The sequence below is a fragment of the Heterocephalus glaber genome, unplaced genomic scaffold (assembly GCF_053883595.1).
Source record: "Heterocephalus glaber isolate CG9 unplaced genomic scaffold, H.glaber_assembly_v1.0 deba00001577, whole genome shotgun sequence".
Taxonomy (NCBI): domain Eukaryota; kingdom Metazoa; phylum Chordata; class Mammalia; order Rodentia; family Bathyergidae; genus Heterocephalus; species Heterocephalus glaber.
In genome coordinates, this window is record NW_028258358.1 from 11,500,003 (window position 1) to 11,523,108 (window position 23,106).

At 37.2% G+C, this 23,106-nt stretch overlaps 1 protein-coding gene across 31 annotated transcripts in view; it reads left to right on the forward strand.

The window, feature by feature from the left end:
• The window catches only part of Lmo7 (LIM domain 7), a 219,473-nt gene that overhangs the window by 172,085 nt on the left and 24,282 nt on the right, over positions 1-23,106 (forward strand). For 30 of the 31 annotated variants that reach the window (XM_087192927.1, XM_004845237.4, XM_013072394.3 and 27 more), the window contains 5 exons: positions 5,455-5,572; positions 7,529-7,671; positions 9,104-9,533; positions 11,643-11,948; positions 22,770-22,884. In XM_087192927.1, coding sequence (XP_087049053.1) covers positions 5,455-5,572; positions 7,529-7,671; positions 9,104-9,533; positions 11,643-11,948; positions 22,770-22,884 — 1,112 coding nt within the window. The remainder of the gene's footprint in view (positions 1-5,454; positions 5,573-7,528; positions 7,672-9,103; positions 9,534-11,642; positions 11,949-22,769; positions 22,885-23,106) is intronic. The other variant, XM_087192914.1, reaches the window with a different exon arrangement.

Sequence of the window (23,106 nt, forward strand, 5' to 3'; positions counted from 1 at the left end):
GCAAAAAGAAAGAACAAGGAAAGTTGGTGTGCTTTACTTTAGGTAGATTTTTTTCATGCCAGGAGACATTTGGTAATGCCTGGAGACACTTTTTGTTGTCACAACCAGGTGTGTATGCATGCTACTCTCATTTAGTACCTTATAGCCCTGGTTGTTGCTAAATGTCCCACAGAACACAGGATATTCCTCTCAAACATTTCCGGCTCAAATATCAATAGTGTTTCTATTGAGAAACCTTGCTTTAGATGATAAATCTATAAATGAAAAATCCTCATTATGTTGTTTTATGTTTATGGTAATTATAAAGCCTCTCACAGAGGTTATAGCATTGACTACTCTTCACAGAATTTTAAAATATCTAAAGAAAATCATAGAGAGGTACATTTATAAGTATATTCATATCTCCTTCTCAAGGCTGGGGACCTCCTCACTTTGTCCCTTGGAATTTCTGTTTGCTGTGTAAGACTATCAGGTGATTTCATAGTTTGGAAAATTTGCCTTACTTTATTCCTTTTTTCTCTTACTTTTTAGATATTCACCTGTAAGCCTGAAATTGGATTCTAAGATGACTTAACACTAGCCAAAAATAAAAAATAAAAAGAAAAAGAGAAGAAAAATAAAAGCCAGGAGCATTATAGGCAATCCGAATAGTAGGAGATCTTATTTTATAAGTTTTTATAAGATCTTTATAAGTTTGATCTTATTTTATGATTGATACCTTTTTCATTAACTTTCCTGTTCTTGTCTTCCTCAAATTGCAATTATAACTCTATTCAGCCAAAAGGCAAAATGTTACACCTGTATTTTTTGGCAAAAATCCAAATGCAGTTGTAAACTGGAGTCTTTCCAAATAAGGAAATACAACTCTAGCAGGTAGATGAATTTTAAGAGAATTATGGTGTGACCTACCAGTGACTGGCACTTCATTTAAAAAACATGTAACCCATCGTAGTTTTCCCAAACAGTTTTACTGATGCTATCTGTGGTGCTTATTTCAATTTGTGAGGTAGACAGGCAGGTGTTATCTGCATTTCAAAAGAGATTTCAGCTTTCCCAAGGATGCTGACTCCTGAGTGGTAGAACTGGATTAGGGATTTGCTTAAGCAGATAAACCACAGAGGCTTCTTGGCAGTGCTTTGGGCACACAGTGAGTCCTCACGAATTTAATAATATGGTCTTCATGCTGATGAGACAGGAAAGAATTTTTCATGATCTGACTTCAAGACTCTAGAAGTTCTAGATTTTTATCAGTGTAGTCTGGGGTAAGTCCCTGTTTTTTTTTTCTCATTACTGGGGATTGAATGCAGGATCTTGGCACTGAGCTATATCACTAGTCCTTTTTCATTTTTAAAAAGTTTTGAGACATTGTCACTATGTTGCCTGGGCTGAGCTTGAATTTATGATCCTTCTGCTTCAGCCTCCAAGAGCACTGGAGTGTATATAGGAGTGTATATAGGAGTGTATATAGGAGTGTACCACCAAGTGCAGCTCACTCGTGAATTTGAAGCAAATTGAAAAGTTAGCTTTCAGGAGAACCCACATAATCATTTTTGCTTTAATAAAAATTGTACACAGCACCAGATGGGTTCTAGGCTTGCCCTTGAGAAGCACTTTTGTGAGATGGATTTTTTCCCCTTAAATTCCTTTATTGGTACATTTTAGGTATACAGTACGTTTACATTTATCATTGGGTGTTTGTACCTGTACATGATGTATCTTGGTTCTTATTTTTTCCCCCATTACCTGTGCGCCCTTCACCCCCTCCACCCTTCCCTATTTACATAGACTTCATTTCCATTTCTTTTCTTTTCTCATAATTTTTCCTTTCCCTTCTTTCCTTTCCCCTTCCCCTCCCACCACCCCTACCCTTGTGGACCTTTTTTTCCTATTTCAAATTATCAGTTATTCATTTTAATCATTTAAATCCTTATTTACACTTTCAGTTTCTCACACTAGAGAAACTATTCATTATTTACACATGTGTGTCCTATTTATTTCACTTAAGAGTATGACCTCAATATGCATCCATTTAGCTATAAATGTCTCTAGTTTCTTGTTCTTTATGGCTGAGTAGTACTCCATTTTATAAAAAACCCCCACATCTTCTTTATCCAGTTTCCAGTTGAGGGGCACTTGGGCTGTTTCCAAGTTTTAGCTATTACAAACTGTGCCATTCTGAACATGGGTGCACATATATCACTGTGGTATGATTCTTTTAATTCTTTTGGGAAAATACCCAGCAAGGGAATAGCTGGATCAAATGGGACCTCTAGCCCTAGTTCTTTGAGGTATCTCCACACTGATTTCCGCAGTGGTTGCACCAGTCTGCACTCCCACCAACAATGGAGAAGGGTTCCTTTCTCCCCACACCCCTGCCAGCATTTGTTATTGGTTGATTTCATGATAGCAGCCATTCTTTCTGGGTGAGGTGGAATCTCAGTGTTGTTTTCATCTGCATCTCTTGAATGACCAGTGATGTTGAACATTTTTTCATATGTTTATTTGCTGCTTTTACTTCTTTGTCTGAGAAATATCTGTTCATTTCAGATACCCATTTTTGAATTGGGTCTTTGAATTTGAGGGGGGATCTGATTTTTTTTCAGTTCTTTATATATATTCTAGATAGTAGTCTTTTGTCTAAGGTACAGCTGCTAAAATTTTTTTCCCACATTGTAGGTTGTTTCTTAGCTCTGTTGGTGGTTTCTCTTGTAGTGCAGAAGCTTTTTAATAAGATGAGATGCCAGTTGTTGATTCTTTATGCTAGTTCCCTTGCTACTGAGGTTTTGTTCATAAAGTCTTTTCCTATGCCAGTGTCTTTAAGAGTTATACCTAACTTATCTTCCAGCAAGTTTAGTGTTTCTGTCTTAATATTTAGATCTTTAATCCACTTCAATCTTAGTTTAGTGCATGGTGATAGTTATGGGTCTAGTTTTAATCTTCGGCAAGTTGAAATCCAGTTTTTCCAACATCATTTATTAAATAGGCTGTTTCCTCCAAAGAGGGTGGTTGGATCCTTTGTCAAAGATGAGGTGGCTGAGTATGTCTGAAGTTGTTTCTGCATAGAAGATGCATGTTAATGTTTCACTGCATAGGAATAAAAGCAGTAAAAGAGGTTCTGTGTCAATTTATACAGCCCGACCTTCCACTAAAGAAATTTATTAAAGTATTAATTAGCACTTTCAATTTTGTTCTGGAGTTTATGTAACCTCATGGGTTGTGTGTCCAGATTCCCCTCACGCTTTGGTCCTAAACATTTTTTTCTTCACTTTTTAGTGAGTCTGTTGTTGGATTAGCTCAAATACTTGCATTATTTGTGGTTAATTCCAGTGCAAGGCAGGCACTGGAACCACTGAGCTAAATCCCCAGCCCGAGTCATATATTTTCATATGTGCACTCATATATTCTGTGTTTATTCCTTACCTTAATAAAACCTTAATAATTTCATAAATCTTGTGGGAGCATTAATGCTTTCTCATAGAAAGAATTAGAAACATTTCAAATTTAGTACATTTTTCTTGATTAAACAATGATGAAAATTAACCTCATTCTTAACACAGATATTAAATGAATCTATCCTGTATCCTGGGTGCTATGTTAATGTATTTTTCTTCCCAGGAATACAGGGCTTGTGAGGGAGGCTGAGGCAGGAGGATTGGAAATTTGAGCCACCCAGCCCAAACAACTTAGCCCCTGCTTCAAATATTTTTTTAAAAGTGCCTGGGATATAACTCAGTGCAAAGGCCTTGGGCTCAATTCCAAATTCTGGGGAAGAAAAGGCACATGTACTGAGGGAGAATGTTTGAGTTAGAGGGAGCGTTTGAGGCAAGACCTTGTTTGGGTGACAGGTTAAGCAGCTGTTTTGGAAGTCTAGGTGAGGTCTTTCTATACTCTGATCTCGGGTGTTGGCTATATAGATGGAAAGAAAGAGACAATGAGAAGAGTTGATAACTAACTGAAAGTGAGGAGAAGGGAGAAACAAAAGTGAAAAATGCTTTTCAGGTTTCAAATATGAATGATTGGGGGCAGGGCCATTAAATACAGAGGGAAGGCAGACTGGGAACAAGACTGAGTTCAACTACATCAACAATAACCAGGTGTTACAAAATCCTTTTTAGATATTATTTCAACTGATCCTTTTACAGTTGTGCTGCCTAGGGGATATTCAGGCAGAAATCTTTATTCAGTGAGCAGACGGAAATGAGTGAAAGGAAGGGCAGATCCAAAGCTGTAGTCTTGGGAGTCCTTCTCAAGGAAGCTGTAATTGAATTCCTAAGCTAAACAAGACTGAGTTTCCTTTATGAAGGAAATGTAATGGCAGAATTGCATGGGAGGAAGATAAGGTAAGTCACTTAAATAACTAAGAACATAGTCAGTTATGATTAACTCAGAAGTGCAACAGGATGGATCTATAAGAAGGAGCATTGGGAGCACCTCACCTTTACACACTTTCTGTCTCTTTTATTTGTACTTGATCTTCAATATTCAGACCTGACCCCTTCCTTTCTAAAGGTGGGGAGTGGGGCATCCTTAATCTCCCTTTCTCCTCAGGTGTGGTTTACCCTTTGTATTATGTGCATACAGACAGCAGTCACTGCCTGTGTCGATCTGCCCGCTCTCTGTTTCTTCTCTAGTGCAGTCCAGCAGTCTCAGCACTCTGGGATGCTGTGTCAGAAGGATTTCAAGTTCAATACAACCTGGGCAATATGTTGACTTCATAAGATCTTGTCTCAAAAAATAAAAAAGAAAAGGGCTGGGGATGCAGCTCAGTGTGAAGGCCTTTGCTTCAATCCCCAGTGTTGGGGAAAAGGGGGGTTAGACCTCAACTCCTGAGGGGAGCAACAAGGTGAATCCATGAACGTTGCCTTGATCAAGGCAAGGGCAGTCAAGGGGGTTCTAACAGGCTGCTGGAAACTGCCTGTGTCCTTTGAAAACAAGGCCAGTGCAGTGGCAGGGTAGATCTTACAGAATCTTTCAAAAGCAACAGCACATCTATTCATGGTATTGAACTTGAGGAGAAAATATCAGGTAATCACTAAATTATTTAGTAAGCACCCAGAAAAGGTGGCCAAACTTTAATAGCTTACCTTTGGGGAAGCTAGCAAAATAAAGACAGATATTTCTAGTGGCTAATAATAATTTTTTCCCTAAAGAAACATTTTGATGCATTGACTTTTCCAAATCTGACCATTAGATTATTTCTTTCAGACTTGTACAGAATTAATTTGGCCATTTTGTGAAAAAAAAATTTACACCTGGCTTGAGAAGCAGGCTCCTGTTTCTGCATTTTGGAAAAACACCATTTATCTCTCTTGTGCTGTTCCCATGATGCTATCACTGGAGCGTCTAGGCAGCATATCAGAAATTTAGGTGGAATTTCCAAATGTAAGCCCAACCTTCCTTTTGCCCTTCTGACTGGTCACATGAACCTTAGTGACCATGGTTTTCTTGCCACAGGAGTAAGTCCATGAGTGATGTCAGCCCAGAGGATGTTCAGCACTTGCGTCAGCTGCGTTATGAGGAGATGCAGAAAATAAAATCCCAATTAAAAGAACAAGATCAGAAATGGCAAGATGTGAGTATTCTCCACTTGAGTATATTTGTTGGACTTTTCTTTGTTTCTCTTCAAGACACTATACTCCAGAGACAATTACTATTACACTGTTTGGTTCTGTAGGAAATGCTACCAAACACTTTTAAACCTCTTTTTAAACCTGTTACAATTGCACATTTTAAAGACCACGGTGAAAAATATAAAAGAATGTTTATCTTCTAATATTCACTGAGCTTTCAAAAAAAATGTGAGCTTCATTGCAGAATCGTAATGCTTCATTGCTTACTTGCTTTGGTGGTTGAGTTGGGGCATTACCATTAATTATGCTGTTGACAGGAAAAGACCTTGTTTAAATATGGGATTGTAGATAAGCAGAGGTCTAGCACGGATCTTGACATTAGTAGGTCTAGATGAAAAGGGTTAAAATTAATTGAAGAGATTGTGAAGAAATAAAATAAAATCCAGAGTAATAATTTGGCTTAAGAAGTCATTATCGAATATGAATTGAAATTAGGTGTTTCTACAGAGCTGACATATTCAGGTGTTTATATGGATATAGACTGAATCTTTAGTTTTGATCCTAAAGAAGAAAGCTTTATCCTTTTAAAAAAAATTGTAATTTTGAGTACAGCATTGTGGTAAGAGAGTCAAGTTGTAGCATGAACAAAAGACCCAAAGACAGAAAATATTTTCAAAGAAGTCTATATGCAGTGAAGTTGAAACCTCCAGCTTGGCTGTATTTCTAAATTCTGATGCTTCTTTCATTGGAACTCAATTTTATTGTCAAAAATCAGTAAGTAATTCAGTGTCACCTTGCCAAAATCCATGGCAAAATTTTTGGTATGAAAATAATATTGAAGGGGTTATCCATTAGGTTAAGTCAGGTGAAAATTCATACCACGTGTCTTCAAGAACTAAATCCCACACTACTTTTGTTCTTTCTGGAAATAGTTCATATTGATTTCAGGCTGTTTGAAAAGGAGTGGCCCTGTCTGCTCCCAAACTTATTTTGAATCCTGTGAGGGTGAGGTTTCCTTTAGTCTGAGACCTCAGATGTACTCCTTTTTGGACTGGAATGCCTCTTGGTCTCCTTAGCATGGCATTTGTGTTTTGGAGAGAGAAAAGTCTGTACTTTTCATACTGTCTTAACCCCCTGGGTGTCAGAACTCACCTAGGTTGCTAGGGGTAATTGAAAATCTCAGTTAGACTGATAGTCCTGGGTTACCCAGCTAAGCCACACTGAAAGCTTCAGGGGTTATGGGAAAATGGTGCTGGGTTGTTCTGCATGATCTTCCATATTACCTTAACCTAGGAATAGTTTACTCTCTTTCACATCACATAATCAAATTTTGTCTCCTCAGTGGGGCCTCTGCAAACTCTCCCCTCTCTCCTTAGGACCCTTGCTTTCCCAAGTAATTCTATCTTGCTCATTACTAAATTTTATTCCCATGTCTGTCTCTCCCTTGTGAACTCAGAGTTCCTTGAAGGGAGCCATGTCTTTGACTTATTCATGTATGTGTTTATAGTGATTGAGCTTCTGTTTGTTAATGCCACTGAATATGCATCTGACCTGAACTGTTACTATTATAGCATCTGTTTTTTTCTTAATAGTGAACATGTCCTTTCATGTAACGGCCAGGCTTTTGGAGAGAGATGAAACTGCATTTGAAACAATTCCTGATCAATTTAACCTGGCACTTAATTACAAGCATTTAGCTTTCTTTGTGAAACAACTAGACAACACTTTCTGAGAAAACAAAACTGGGATCTTTCATATTAGGTCAGGTTTGTGAGACAGACACCTGAGATAAAGGCTTGGTACAGAAACGCTGGCTATAAAAAGCAAAATTAGGGCACCTTGGCACAAGCTGGAGCAAATAGTCTCAGCAACGTAACAGGATACTCTGGTGCACTCTTGCTGCTAGAAAAGGTGTGTAGGAATTCAGGTATTTCTGTGCTGATGTGATTTTCTGTCAGGATCTTGCAAAATGGAAAGATCGTCGGAGAAATTACACTTCAGACCTGCAGAAGAAAAAAGAAGAGAGGGAAGAAATTGAAAAGCAGGCATTGGAGAAGTCTGAGAGAAGCTCCAAGACATTTAAGGAAATGCTGCAGGACAGGTAATGAGGCTGAATGCGTCTTATGCTCAGAGAGCCCAGTGTCAGAAATGGAGGTTTTGTGTTAGTGTGGTGCAATGTGGAGTCAGCAAGCTTCAACTTTAATCAAATAGAAGAGACATGTAGGATTTTGCTTGCAGTGAAAAAAACAAAGTAGTGTTGAAATAGTTACTTGGATCAATAAAAGAAATGAGTGCTTAACACAGGTAGGGAGTATGTCTTTGTTTCACATCGTACATTTACACAAAAAGTGGAAAGGGTTGGCTGTATTTGGTACAGAAAAGATAACTAGTTTTTATCTTTTTAGAATGAATTTAGGAATGGAATGAGAAAATAAAATCAGCTCTGACTTTTAACTAAATTGTGTGAAATATAATAATTTTTTGTGTGAGTGATGGAACATAAATTATCTTTTAAAGGAAGTCTACTGTATAAGTATAAATGTCTGGGCTTACTGATTTGTTCTTTGCATTGCAACATAGAAGGATAAAGGTTAAATTTATCCTTTCCTGTAAAGCAGTTACTGTGTGAAACCTTAGGATATTTATAGGTCAGGGAGAAGGTAAGTATGCTTTAGGAATAATGTCAAAAAGGAAATATGCTGTCACATAAAATTAAACAAAACTCCTTTGTGTTTGAAAAGTCAGTGATAAACAGAATTTCATTCACTTAACTGCAACACAGCCTGCGAAGTAGGTGCTCCTTACCCTTATTAAATGTTAGATGAGGGTGTTCTGTCAGCTCGATAAATATGAATAGTGATTTTTAATCTGTACTAATTGTCCATGGAAGTTCTATCAAGCTGCATGAAGCTATAAATTGACTACATGTTCATAAATGCCTAAGTCTTTTGTACTTGTTTATTTTTACTAGTGTATTGTAAATTTTATATAGGGAAAAAACTCATGATGCTATCAAAGGAATCTATATCTTTAGAGGGTTAAAGTGGTTCTTACTCATTTATATATGGTGTTTTTCATTTTGTAAGACTTGAAAAGTTGTGTATAAAATTTTGTAAATAATCTCTCGTTAAAATTTCCATATTTTATTATTCAGATCGTTCTTTTCTTTTTTTTTTTTTTTTTTTGGTACCGGAGATCAAACTCAGGACCTTGCGCTTGCAAGGCAGGCGCCTGAACCACTGAGCTAAATCCCTGGCCCTTATTCAGATCTTTCTATAAATTAAAAAATAATATCCAAAGGAATACTTGAGAACATCTTTAATGTAAAAAAATCTAGTTTTTACAAGCGTTTTTACTCATGACATTAAAAATGTACGTGATATGTGATCATACTCTTTGTTAGTGTTATTATTGTTTTTAGTATTGTGTTGTCAGTAGTCTTTATCTTAAACATTTAAATGTTAATTACTGTCTTTCTACTTTTGGTGTGAAATGCATAACTTCGTGGTGATGGTGTGCTTTTTTCTGCTAAGGGAATCCCGAGATCAAAAGTCTACCATTACATCTAGGCGGAGGATGTACTCTTCTGATGATGTATTGGATGAAGAACTTCCTGCTACCCTGACTCTGTCAGAAGCCCGTTACCAGAGTGAGAGAGTGGAAGAGAAGGGAACAACTTACCCTACTGAAATTCCTAAAGAAGAGTCTACAACTCTTACAAAAAGACAGTACAGTGTAGCAGCTGAAATTCAGCTTCCTTCTAAAAGCCTCACCGAAAAACAAAGCTCAGCCTCTTTGTCTTCTCAGCATTCACTGAGTACACGAATGGAGCCGACTCGAATTTCAGCTTCTCTCCCCAGAAGTTACCAGAAAACTGATACTACAGTCAGGTTAACATCTGTGGTCACACCGAGACCTTTTGGAACTCAGTCAAGGGGAATGGCACTCCCCAGATGCTATACGGTAAAAATGCTCCTAGTTCACATAGTCTGTTCCAAAGAGCAAAAGTTGGGGAGCTTGTGTGTACTTGATGTATGGAATGTTTATAACACATACAAAGTACTTTTATATTATGTCAATTTAGACCCAATAGAAATTTAATGCATAGTAATAATAACGATACAGGATTGATTAAATTCAGTGAAAGTAGGGCTGGTACATTTTATAAATGAGTAAGATGTGTTTTAAAGCAGAGTATTTTTTAGTGTCATATTTTTTCAAATACAGCTTTTGCAAAGTATTAGGTTGAACAATCCGAAATTGGGAGTAGTCAGCTCTTTGTGAGCTACAAAACAGCTTTTTCATATGTCTTAGCCTAAATATTTTCAAGGGTTTATACATAAATTTCTTCCTTAAGTTCGCACTTCTGAACTTGATATGTTTGAATATAATTATTAAACTATCTTATTAGAATATATATATTTACATTACTATTGGGATTTCGAAGGGTATGGAATAGTACTGGATTTTTCCTGATTATGAAGCAGTACCGTACTTACAATTTCATAATCTGAATTATGTGAAAGAAGCAAAATCAATTTAAGATTATTCAAATTCGTGTTATTTCTGCCAAAGTATAATCTTTAAAGTCTACAAGAGGAAAATGTGAATTGAAAAATTAGAGTATTTGAGGTGAGGGAAGGCCTCCTGAAGTAGCCAGGAACCCCCTGACTACTGTATTGGAAAGTATAGGCACATTCGACACCATAAAAACTAAACTTAGAGTCAAGACAATTGATGGACTCAAGACAAATGTTAGCACAGTGTGTTACAGATGAAGAGTTAAACTCTATAAGCTATAAAATATTTCTACAAGTTGGTAAGGGAAATACAACACTAGGAAAACGGATATGGAAAATGGATGGCCAATTTAAGGAAAAGGGAATTTAAATGGCCGATAACATAAAACACATAGAGGCATGTTTAACCTCATTAGAGCTTCTTGCTAAGAATAAGGCATGCAATTTTCATCTGTCAGATTGACCAAGACTTATTTATTTATTTATTTATTGGTACCAGGGATCGAATTCAGGACCTTGCGCTTGTGAGGTAGGTGCTGTGCCACTGAGCTAGATCTGTGGCCCTGACCAAGATTTAAAACGCTAGAAATATCTAGTGTTAATGGGAATGCAGAGAAATGACAGTTCTTATACATTCTTTAGGAGTGTATAGTTGCAGTTGTTTTTAAGAAAAAATACATATAATTAAACTTTTCATCCAGCACATCTTTGGGAATTGGGGCTATATGAATGAAAATTTCATTTACAAAGATCTACTTGAATTTGTTGTAATGTATTTGGAAGTGTCAGAAAACCTTAAACAGTTTTAAATGTACCTCAAATAAAGTATTGGTATGCACACTATGGAATATTCAGTAATTAAAAGGACTGGTTTAGAGTTGTATTTATTGATTCACCTGGAGTGATGTAAACAAACAAAGCAAGTTTCAGAAATTTGTATATTATAATGCTTTTGTTAGAACATCTGTTCTTCCTACTATGTTATTGTATATTTATTGATATGAAAGAATGTACTCTAAATTTTTAGCAATGGTTTCTTTACTGTGGGTATTATTTTTATAGTTTTATTTTTACTGTTTTTTTATTAGTTGTACAGATTAATGGGGTTAATTTTGGCAAATTCATACATACATGTAACACTCTTGGATCATTTTCACCCTCTCTCCTGCCCCTGGTCTCACTTTACACCTTAGCTTCACATTTCTGGGGAGGAGGTTTCAGTTTTTATAATATATTTAATCCTATCTGTTCCCTCTTACAGGCCCCTTCCTTCTTGTTCCCTTCCTCTTGCCTAATAATCCCCCCCTTTTTTTGCTCAACATGATAATCTCCAGATCCAGAATAAAAATGTGTTATTTTTGTAGTTTTAAAATATTGAGAAGTGGGGCTAAGGGTGTAACTTTGGTAGAGCACTTATCTGGCATGCATGAAAGCCCTGCATTTGATCTCCAGAACTATAAAATGGGCACATAAATAAAATATTAATGAATGCATTTTTAAAACAAATTAAGGTTAATAGAGTACCACATTTAAAATGATCTTTCTTATTTAGATGGATCCTGGTTGGAAGTATCACGGAAATGTTGAAGGTGTTAAGACAACTGAGAACAATTCAGTCAGCCTCCCTGCCCTAAAGCCTGACACCTGCCAGCTTGTTTCTAGCTTGTCCAGTGAGAGAGAGGCAGTCCCAGGAGAAGGTGTGGCAAGCTTGCCCTCTCCTACACCCGCCTTCTCACCTCTCTCCCAAGACCTGGCTCCTGCTTCTAAAGATACGCTGTCTTTGACGTCAGACCCTAATTTAATGTTGGAACCTGAAGAACGCAGAAGCTCATCACAAAGAGAGATCTCAAGGTCCCAGGTGAGTTCAGGAAGGATCTTTATCATTGTGGATCACACACTTAAGCAGTTTATTTTAATAGATCTTAAAGGAAGTAGGTCTCTTCCAACTCTGAGTGTATAGATCTGGATAATTGTCATAATCCGTGTCTATAGGGACTTGATGAACGAGTTTTCTCAGGGTTTGCCTGGTAAACACTCTGAATTTCAGCAGTTTCAGGTGTAGGGGTCACTTGGAAATGCAGATCTAATGATATGTGGGTGATCAAAGTCCCCTCCCAAGGAAGCTAGCCACGATGAGATATTGATGCGCATCGTAGGTGCTGGTCTCTAGGGACATAGCATTTCATTCTCTATCATCTTAGCCTTCAATGACATCAGATTCTAGTTTATAGTTTACAGTGCCTAGAATTTTGAGTTGTACCTTATCTCTGTCTCTCTCTTTTTTTTTTTTTGGTACCAGGGATCAAACTTAGGACCTTGCGCTTGTGAGGCAGGTGCGGTGCCACTGAGCTAAATCTCCCCGCCCAGTACCTTATCTCTTAATGGTATGATCTAGGCTTAATTGCAATATGATAGTTGTGAATCCTTAACCTTTAGAGTCCTACCAAAATATACCATGTGATGAAGACTGTGACTTTTGTAATTTTTCCTATTTGGAATGCTAACAGATGACTTTTAAAAGAATTATTTGGGTAATAAATATTCTTTAGACCTATATGTAAAGCATTCTGAAAGCTTTTTTTTCTAATAGGAAACTCTTCTTTTTTAGAAAAACCTCCTGTTAAGCAATTTAATAGTTGTATGAACCTCTTAGCATGGTAGAGGTTCTGGTTCTTTGAGTTGGTTTAGAATTCTTAGTAGAGTATATTTGTTTTCCAAGGCAAAAGATCATGTACTGTATATGACTTAAGTTGTTGAAATGAAATAACTTTATGTGAAATAGTTTGATATAGCATATTTATGTAGTATTATGAGATTTTTATTTGTGTAAGAAAGCTTAAAATTTTAGAGTAAACTTTTGGTTTAACCTTCTTCTGATTATAAGGTACTACCAGTATGTGCCCGAGAAAACTGGCAAATGCAGGAAGGTATAATGAATAAAAATCTCTGGTGATTCTATGATTTACAGATAATCATTTTTAGCATCTGAATATTTTTGAATTGTTCCTATGCATATTTGTACTGTACTTAAAAACAATTTTTCCAGTTTCCCAAAATGGTTTGTTGTGATTTTGTTACATTTTTGTACTTAAAATATGTACTGTACTTAAAAAAATTTTTTCAGTTTCCCAAAATGGTTTGTTGTGATTTTGTTACATTTTTAAAGAATCGGAAAGTTGTAATTAACGTTATAGGTTTCAGAAGATGAGAACCAAAGGCTGTATTCTACTTGGGGAACATAAGTTACTGGTGGATGAATAATAAAAACAGAAGCAAGTTTTTTTTATTCTGTGAGCTTTTGTGTTTCCCTTTACCTTTTCAAATAGCAAATTCTGCAAAACAGCCTGTTAATGCCTTCCATGCTAAGGGGTGGGATGTCCCCTAGGGAGGCAGCTCATAAACTCCATCCGTGGATTAAGGAAAAGATACTCTGCACCCACTGTGTGTGCAGTGTGTGGGTGTGTCCCAGGCTATTGCAGTTCAGAGGAGACCAAATTAATACATTACTATTTCAGGTTTTATATTTAATGGATTTATGCCCATTTGTGACCAAACTTGAAATGGTATTGTACCAGAGAAAATTAGACTTCATTTAACCATTGGAGCTATTGGAATTCTTGAACATTGTGTATTTCATATGGTAACTTAACTACCTTTGAGGCTTGCAGTGTCCCTATCTATGCTACTAGGATACTCACTATACAGCTTATTGACTTGAGAGAGAGAGAGAGAGAGAGAGAGAGAGAGAGAGAGAGAGAGAGGATATGAATGCATAAAACAGCAGATGAGCAATATGTAAAGAACCTTGAGTAGCACTTGTCTAAATGCTCCTTCAAACTTAAAATTCTAGGTCAGTTGTGGTGAACCTATGGCACGTGTGCTGCAGCAGGTTATTTGTTATCATTGAAAGTTCTGAAAGATGGGCCGGGGATTTAGCTCAGTGGTTTCGCCGCCTGCTGCGCAAGTGCAAGGACCCGAGTTCAATCCCCAGTACCAAAAAAAAAAAACCCCAAAAAACAAAAAAACCGAAAATTCTAAAAGATTTACCATCACTGCTCTAGGTGTTCAGAGAACAGGAGAATCAAAAATAGTGCACAATGGAACATCTAGATGTCTTGGTAGCTTTGTAAAATAATGTTCTGGTCTTCTTTCTCTTTACTGCCTTGTACTTCTGGTGATAATATCCTTGTGTTTCTTCCTCCAGAATCTCCCTTGATCTCATTCCTGTTGTCCCAGCTGTCACTACCCTAATTCAGGTCTTTTCCCTATCAATGTGAACATTTTTCAAATAGTCACAGGCGTTTGTACATTCTACACAAGACTGATATCAGTTTAGCTCACCCTGATGTCTGGCTGGACCCAGCAGTTTCTTTACTCCAAAGCCTTTGGGGGCACCATGTAGTCTGTTGAAGGGCACTGATGCTTCTTGTGACTAGCCTGCAACAGTACCATAATAGCTAACGTTTATTAAGTGCCTACCATATACCAGCCAGACTTATGAGGACATTATTTTATTTAATCCTTGTAGCAGCCCTATCTTTTTGGCACCATCATTGTTAACCCTGTTTTATAGATGTGAAAATTGAGATTTGAAATGGTCATGTTCCTTGTCCAAGGGCATCCAGAGTACCAAGTCCTGGTAGTAGGATTAGAACCCAGGCAGTCTGGCTCAAGATTACCTACATCATGCTGTGTCATGGGAAAGAGGTGATTTAGCTACACAAGCTGGCTTTTTTCTTGGGCAAATTGTATACTTTCTTGAGCACATCATGTGTATTTGTTCTTTTTATTCCCTCATTTGATAACACTTAGCTCTTGCATATCTGCTGTTTGAAGTCGTGTGGGTCCTTCAAAGCCCAGGAGAACCACTTCTTTTATGACTCAAGATATTATATTACCCTAGTTGGAATTTGAACAGTGCACCTTTTTCATTTGCTAAATTCTTCCGTATTTCATATATTAACATGTTTCTTCTTCACTGATATTCTTTGTACCTTCCATAATCTTTACACATCATTGGCAATTGATATTCACCAGAACTGCATTCAAGGCCTTGATTATAAGGCTGAAGTATAAACTTGACCTGACAGGTAATTTAAAGTCCTTATTAGTTCTTTAGTGGTGGAGTTTTAAGAATAGAGTGTGTTTTACGAATGTAAGCCCTGTGATGCTTCATAGAATTATTTTAAGGAAGTGAAGTCTGAAGGCAGAAACTCGTTAGGAGGCCATCACAGAATTGTGGTAACAAGGCGGTTTGTGCCTTAAGGAAGAAAAAGCATAATGAAGGAAAGACCTTAATATGGCCTCATTTACAGTCTGCCCACAGGAATTTCCTTCCCCTCCTCATTGCTGAGCTGGGGGTTTTGTTTCTTTACTCCCTCTTCCCTTGGCCTCTCCTTATGGTTTTTACATTCCCTGCCTGCTTCCCTTGCTAATCTAGGCTACCAAGGCAGTTGTGGGGAGAGGACCCAAGGAATAGGAGGGAGTGTGGCTCTGAGTCCTTCCTCCCCTCCCAGATGCCCTGCAGATGTGGAGTTCATGATTTTCCCCAAATTGGTCTTGCTTACAGGTTTCTATTTTCTTTTCTGTCCTTCTAGAGCCCTTTGCTTTCAAATCCCACACAAATCCCCCTTCCAGAACCTCTGCCCCAGACTATTTAAAGCAGTATCCAAAAGTAGAATTGTTGTATGTGGAGGGAAGAAAGCTTTTTCCATGTCCATTTTCTGACTCAAGCCTGAGAATGCCCCTTTAAATAGCTAGAGTCTCCTATCTCCTAACTTCAGGCCTTGCATCTAGATAGTCACTTTCACTAGACACACTCTGAGAGAGTGGAAAGCAAACCATCTTTCTCCCAGTTAGCACAGTACCCGGAATGTAAATAGCCATTGAATGCTGACAGAGTCCTCTTGGCTTTGGAGCTAAGTATCTGAGAGTCAAATAGTATTTTCTTTTGTTGATCTGGAAACTGCTTAACCAGCATGTATATTATGTTTAATATTGTTTTTCATGGGAAAAAGGAAAATAATTACTGAACATGAGCTATGTGCCTTGGCACCTCTTAAATGTTTCATTTAATCCTCTCAATATTCCCATACTGGTGAAGTACTTGAGATTTGAAAGCTATGTGACTTGCCACAAGCTGGTGAAATACTTAGGCCATAGCTACAAATTCTCTTTTGTTTTGATATATGATATGCTCAAATTTGAGGACTGCCTTATGTATTGTTAAGATGTTGAATATTGACTTATTTTAACTTCCCTGTATTTTTTAGAATTTTAGAGCCAGTAGGGACTGAAATATTGTTTGGTCTATAAAGATCATTCTTAAGATCATTTTGTGGTAATATGGTGTATATTTATTGAAACTTATCAGAACTGAATCTATTTCTGAAATGTAGAGTTTGAAATCTACCAAGTAGACTGTAAAGTGCTACCAGCAGTTTTAAGATAGGATGTGACATTATAATCAGTATGTTTTGTAACTGGATTTTTGGTAGGGAAGGTGGACAAAAAGGGATAGAGGTGGAAGAGGAAATTAGGAGGTGACTGCAGGAAATTAGGGGAGCTCATGCTGGAACTCAGCTGGTAACCAGAAGAAGGATGAGATGATTCAAGATGGACTTATGGATTGTGAACTCGATGCACTTTAGTGAAATGGATGTGTGTGTAGTGGAGAGTTGGGATGGGGATTATATTTTGGAGTTTAGAAAGCAATTAGTGGAGGGAGCAAGAAAGCAAGGCACTCAGGAAGAATCTGGTGTTTTTAACTTAGGCAATTGGGGTAGGTAGTGATGCAGTTAAGGTGTACAAAATGAGGTGGAAGAGCAGGTTTGGGGAGGAAGATGATGAATTTAATTTTGGAAAAGTTGGGCAGTAGTTGGATTCGTGGGAGTGAAGGTGGTTGCTGAAGAAATCATGCAGACAAAATGGTTGGTAACTGACTGGGGAAAAACAACAGAAGAGAAAGAAGCAGAACACAATGAAGAAACTGAGAAATGCCTAGTGAGACATGGTGGGGGAGGCAAGCAAAAGTAGGATAACAAACGACTTACAAGCCTGACTCCTCAACATGGGAATAGTTGGCAGTGCCTAGCAGGGTGAAGACTGAAGATGGATTCAGTAGGCAGAAGATAAGCTTGGAAGGGTCTTGTAAAGGTAAGGGTGGAAACATCACCTGGTTCTCTAGAAGAGAAAATGTAAGAAAGGAAAGATTTGGATGTATCTTGCAGCCAGGATTTGAGGGCTGCTTACTTCACGTTTGTGTTACTTTTCTGTCACTATGACAAATACCTGAGATAAACAACTTAAGAGGAAGAAAGGTTTATTTTGGCTCATAGTTTCATAGCTTTCAGTGCATAGGTGCTTGGTTTTGTTGTTTGGTGCCTGTGATGAGGCAGAACATCGTGGCAGGGAGCACATGGTGAATGGAGCAAAGCTGCTTTGGTGGCCAGGAAGCAAAGAAAGAGAAGAAGGGCCAGGGTCACCATGTCTCCTTCCAGGGATGCTCCCAATGACCTGGCATTTTCCAACTGAGCCCCTCCCCCAAAGATTGCACCACCTCTCCTTAGTGCCGCATGCTGGTGACCAAGCCTTTAATGCCCCAGGCTGTGGAGACATTCTGAAGCCAAGCTATAGCAATGTTCTCATCCCAAGACACTGAATGACACTAAAGAACCATGTATACACCATTTCAAAGATTATCTGTTTGCTCTGTTATTCCTGACTTTACAATCCAAATCTAATTTTAACCTGCTGAGAAATTAGTAAAATAATGCTATTCACAGTAACTTCTGAAAAATTAAATACTTAGGGATTAACCTTACAAAGGAAGTGAAAGACCTTTATAAGGAAAACTATAAAACTCTGAAAAAGGAGATTGAAGAGTTCATCAGAAAATGAAAAAGATATCATCCCCTGTTCCTGGATGGGCAGCAACAATATTGTCAAAATGGCTGTACTACAAAATGTGATATATAGATTTAAAGCAATCCCAATCAAGATACCAGTAGCATTCCTCACAAAACTAAGAAAAATAATCCTAAAATTCATATGGAACAAAAGGAAATGCAGAATGGCAAAAGCAAACCTGGACAACAGTAGCAAAGCCGGAGGCAGCACTATCATGGATTTTAAGTTATATTACATAGCTGCAGTGATAAAAACAGTATGGTACTGGCACAAAAACATGAGATCACTGGAACAGAATAAAGGATGTAGAAACAACCCCAGGTACATTCAGCCATCTGGTCTTTGACAAAGAGGCTAAAAACATAGGTGGAAAGTTAGCCTTTTTAACAAATGGTGGTGGGAAAACTGGCTATACACATGGAAAAGACCGAACATAGACCCATATCTCTCACTATTTTTGTACTAAAATAAAAATGAATCAAAGATCTAAATGTTAAAACAAACATTTAATCTGCTGGAATATAAAATTAGGGAAAATTTTTGAAGAAATAGTCATAGGCAAGGATTTTCTGAAAGAAAGAAACAAACAAACACCCAATTGCACAAGAAATAACATTCAGAATTAGCAAATGGGATCATATGAGGTTAAAAGCTCTCTGTGCAGGGCCGGGGATTTAGCTCAGTGGTTCTGGCACCTGCCTTGCAAGTGCAAGGTCCCAAGTTCCATCCCCAGTACCAAACAAACAAACAAAAAGCTCTCTGTGCAGCAAAGGAAACTGCCAATAGAATGAAGAGCCAACCCACAGAGTGGCAAAAAAATTTGCCTGCTACTTTTCAGACAGAAGACTAATATCTAGAATATATAAAGAATGCAAAAAAAATTAGACCACCTAAAATAAATATCCAATCAAGAAATAGGCAACTGAAATGAATAGATACTTCTCAGAAGAAGTACAAATGGCCAATAAATCCAAGAAAAAATGTTCAACATTTCTGAGCACCAGAGAAATGCAAATTTAAAGCCACACTGAGGTTCCATCTTACTCCAGAAAGAATGGCCATCATTGAGAAATCAAATAATAACAAATGCTGGCAAGGCTGTGGGGCAAAAGGAACCCTTCTATGGTATTGTAGACAACTAGATTTCTCAAAAAACTGAAAATAGATATTGGCTTTGACCTAGCTATTCCCCTTCTAGGTATCTTCCTGAAAGAGTTAAAGACATCATATCACAATGATATATGCATACTCATGTTTATAGTATCACAACTTATAATAGCTAAATCTTGGAAGTTGCTGATGTATGCATCAAACAGATTATGGTATTTATGCACAGTGAGTACTACAGCCATAAAGAATGATTCATTTGAGTTACTTATAGGAAAATGGATGCATCTGAACATAATAATATTAAATGAAGTCAGACACACAAACTTAAATATCACATGGTTTCTCTTATATGAGAAACCCAAAGTATAAATAATTTAAAGAGCAAAATAAAAGATAATAGGAAAGAGATAGGTAGGTTTTTTTTTTTCCAAATGGGAAGGTGACTAAGAGATGCAGAGCAGGGCAGGAGTAGGGAGGAAAAGGAGAATTGAAAAGAATTAAGATTTTATATAATGTACAGCTCCCATGATGAATGTAATCATTATGCAGTATAAAGATATACTGATAAAAATTTTATAAAACCAAATCTACCTTTATTGTTCATTAAATAAGTAAGCTTTCCTTAATCAGCACATTTGACTAATTGAAAAAGTTAGAGGAGGGGCCGGGGATTTAGCTCAGTGGTTCCAGCACTTGCCTCAGCAACACAGGGTTCTGAGTTCGATCTCTGGTACAAAAAAAAAAAAAAGAAAGAATATTTTCAGACTTATTAGTACATAAGATTGACCCTGTTTCTCATTACTTTGTATCTGTGGTGACACACAAATCTTAATTCATCAGAATCAGGAAAAATAAGTCTTACTGTCACAACTCCAGACGATCTTTGCTTGTCTTTAAAAATTTAGAGTCTTGTACTTCTGCTTCATCCATTTGACAGTTGGTGAGGCAATCAGCTTTGGTGTATACTTCTGTTCAAATTTCAGAGAAATTGTTTTTATTTTAAATGTCAGGATGTTGACAGACGACTGTTATTTTCTCATTCCTGGCACGGACAACTGAAACCACTTGGGTAGTTCATTTTTCATCAAGAATCCAGGTTCCCCCAGTAATTTAAATTCTTGTTCTATCCAGCTCAAAAGGTAATTCTGTTATTCGCATCTTCTAAAGCTTTGATTCTGTGTAGACTACTTAGTTGGCGTATATTGCAGAGAAAAGTAAGGAGAAAGAAAGCTGCCTGAAATCATCATTGAATATAGTTCATGATGTAAGGAGTCTCAGGTATAATCTAAAAATCAGTGTTCCACAACGATGCCCCAGGGGGATGGCCACACAAGTGGACCCTGTAACATTTATTCCCAAACTATAGTCATCCATGTGAATCTTTATATGTTGGTTAAGGGAAAGGGTTATCTGAATAAGATTTTTATTTGAAAGTAGCATTTTGAAAATGAAACAAAAAACCTCAAAAACTGGTAGAGAGAAGGCTGTACCAGGCTCAGGGCCATACTTGAGATCACCTGGTTATTGATAGAAATGTACCTGTAACTGCCCAAGTGGCCTTCTTTCTGTACTGTTCCAAGGACTAACACAAGAGCCTGGCCAGCAATAGCCACAGTGAGGCTGTCTTCCCTCTCAACACTTTCAGAGAAGTGGTTAATTGTCCTTTTATTTGCCATACTCAAACAGAGATCTCTTTATTTCCAAAGTAAGAACAGTCTTTTGTTAGACAATTCTTCTGATCTCATATAATTATGAGACTCTTCCCTATAGCTTAATGCATTCTTTATTGTATATTGTGTAGAAAAGGGTAATGTTTGCCATTTCCCGCAGAGTATTTATGTTCTTGAGACTATTGAAACTCCATCTTGTCTTTTATTCTTCAAGCTAAAAAACCTCAGCTAGCGTTTTGAATATCTAGCTCATCATTTGTTTCTCAGTCCTTATATAATAATAGTTTCTGTACTGCACTTTAATTGGATTTAAGTCAGTTTTGTTTTGTTTTTTTGGTAGGTGTGGTGAAGATGACCACTTATTTTCGTCGAGTCACTTCTAATTTATGTGTATAGTGGTTTTGGTTAAGGAGTAGAACTAGCTAGTAATTTTTTCTATTCTTAGCAAAGTTTTTGTTATATTCAGGTTGGTGTTCGTCATGCTGATTATTGATGAATGTTCAGATTACTTCTGGATGCTCTTGCTTTAACTGGTTTACAAAGGGCTTTCTTCAGAAAACTTTTTCATATTATTGGCTGCGTTACTGTCTTAGTTTAAAAAACCTAAACACTATTGAAGAGTCAGTTCAGTAATTATTTCTTGAGAACAAGGGCCATGCCTAATTTGTCTTTACTTTCCAAAGCCTTCCAAACTGTGTTGTGCAGAACAGATACACAATAAATGTATATTGAACAGATGAATAAGTAGTGTGAACACTACTTCTACATATCCAAGTACCATAGCAAGTTCCTGTTCCTTTTTTTGGTGCCTTTTTTGCTTTTTTTCCTAATGCTTATGAGCTACCTCAGATTTTCTCAGAATATGTCACTCATTTTAAATGTGTCTTAGGGTTGGAAAAACTTAGGCAGGAAGCTTTATTACTTGCTCCACTGGCCCTGATTTAGGGTTTAGCTGCCAAATTAAAATGAAGAATTGATAGGCTGTGTTCTGGGAGGTAAAGAAGGTTTGAGAAGTTTCTTTTCTTTTTTTTTTTTTTTTAATAGGTAACTCTAAGTTCTTTTTAAGAGACAAAGAACTAAAAGACTAGTCTGGTAAATGCATTACACATGTATTAAGTATGTTAAGATCTGTGTTTGCTGCTTTCCTAAGATAAAGCAACATATGTAAATTATGAAAGACATAGTTTTCACAAACATAATTTTGTGTAAAACTGAAATTTTGGTTTAGAAAATGATGTTAAGGAAGGCCTAGGAGATACAGGGTTATTTTTTCATGTAGCAATGGAGGTGGAACTAGAGATTTGCTTTCTGCCCCAGGAAGTTATGATGTATAGCTCAGCATGTTTTCATAGGTACCCTCTGTCATCTCAGGGTGAGTTGCTCATGGGGGTTATGGGCCTGTATTTTGCAGGCGGTGTAGCAGCTTTACCTTTACCACCAGGTTCTCCTGTGGTGACTGGACAAGCAAAGATGCATTGTCAAATTTGAGATGCCCAAAGGGTGGAGTGGGGGCAATTCCTCAATGACCACTGCTGGTAGCTGAATTCTGTAAACCACTTGGAATTATTCGGTTGAATATGTTCAATGTTTGTGGTAGGTTTTTATTTTGTTTTAAAAATATGTTGCCATTTAAAAATGATTAAAATCACTCTAGTTCATTCCTGGGTAATGAATAAATGGTTTGTAAATTAGACATGATTATATGGTAGACAAAAGGCTAAGCTTTATCAATAACTAACAGATTGGTATTTTAATAAAGAGAAACTTATCATTTGTTGATAGATTTTCCTTACTTTATCATAAAAATAGTAAACTCGTGATACATACATATGTACAGGTTTTACTAAACCTAGGGAAGTAATGCAGCTTCTGGTTTATCATGAAACAAGTCAAGTGTCCTTTGCATGCAGCTTTCCATCTTTCATGGATAGACTTTCCTCCTGGTGGGTGCCAGGGACACCTGATACTAACGGTTCATGTTTTGTTTTCAGGATCAGTTCAGCGATATGAGAATCAGCATAAACCAGACACCTGGGAACAGTCTTGACTTTGGGTTTACCGTAAAATGGGATTATTCTGGAATCTTTGTAGCATCAGTTGAAGCAGGTAAAACAGACTTAACCTTACCGAACTACCTTCTGTGTTACCCTGTGCTTCAGGAGAAAAAAATAACAGACATTAGTCTATTTGATTTAGGAAGAGAAAACGTGTGAAAAATGCATTAGTATGTGGAGGGGTTGTACCCTCTTCAATGGGACTATTGAGGTTACAAATTACATATTGTTTATTCTTTTTGCCTAATTAATTTTAGTTTTGATGAGTCTTAAT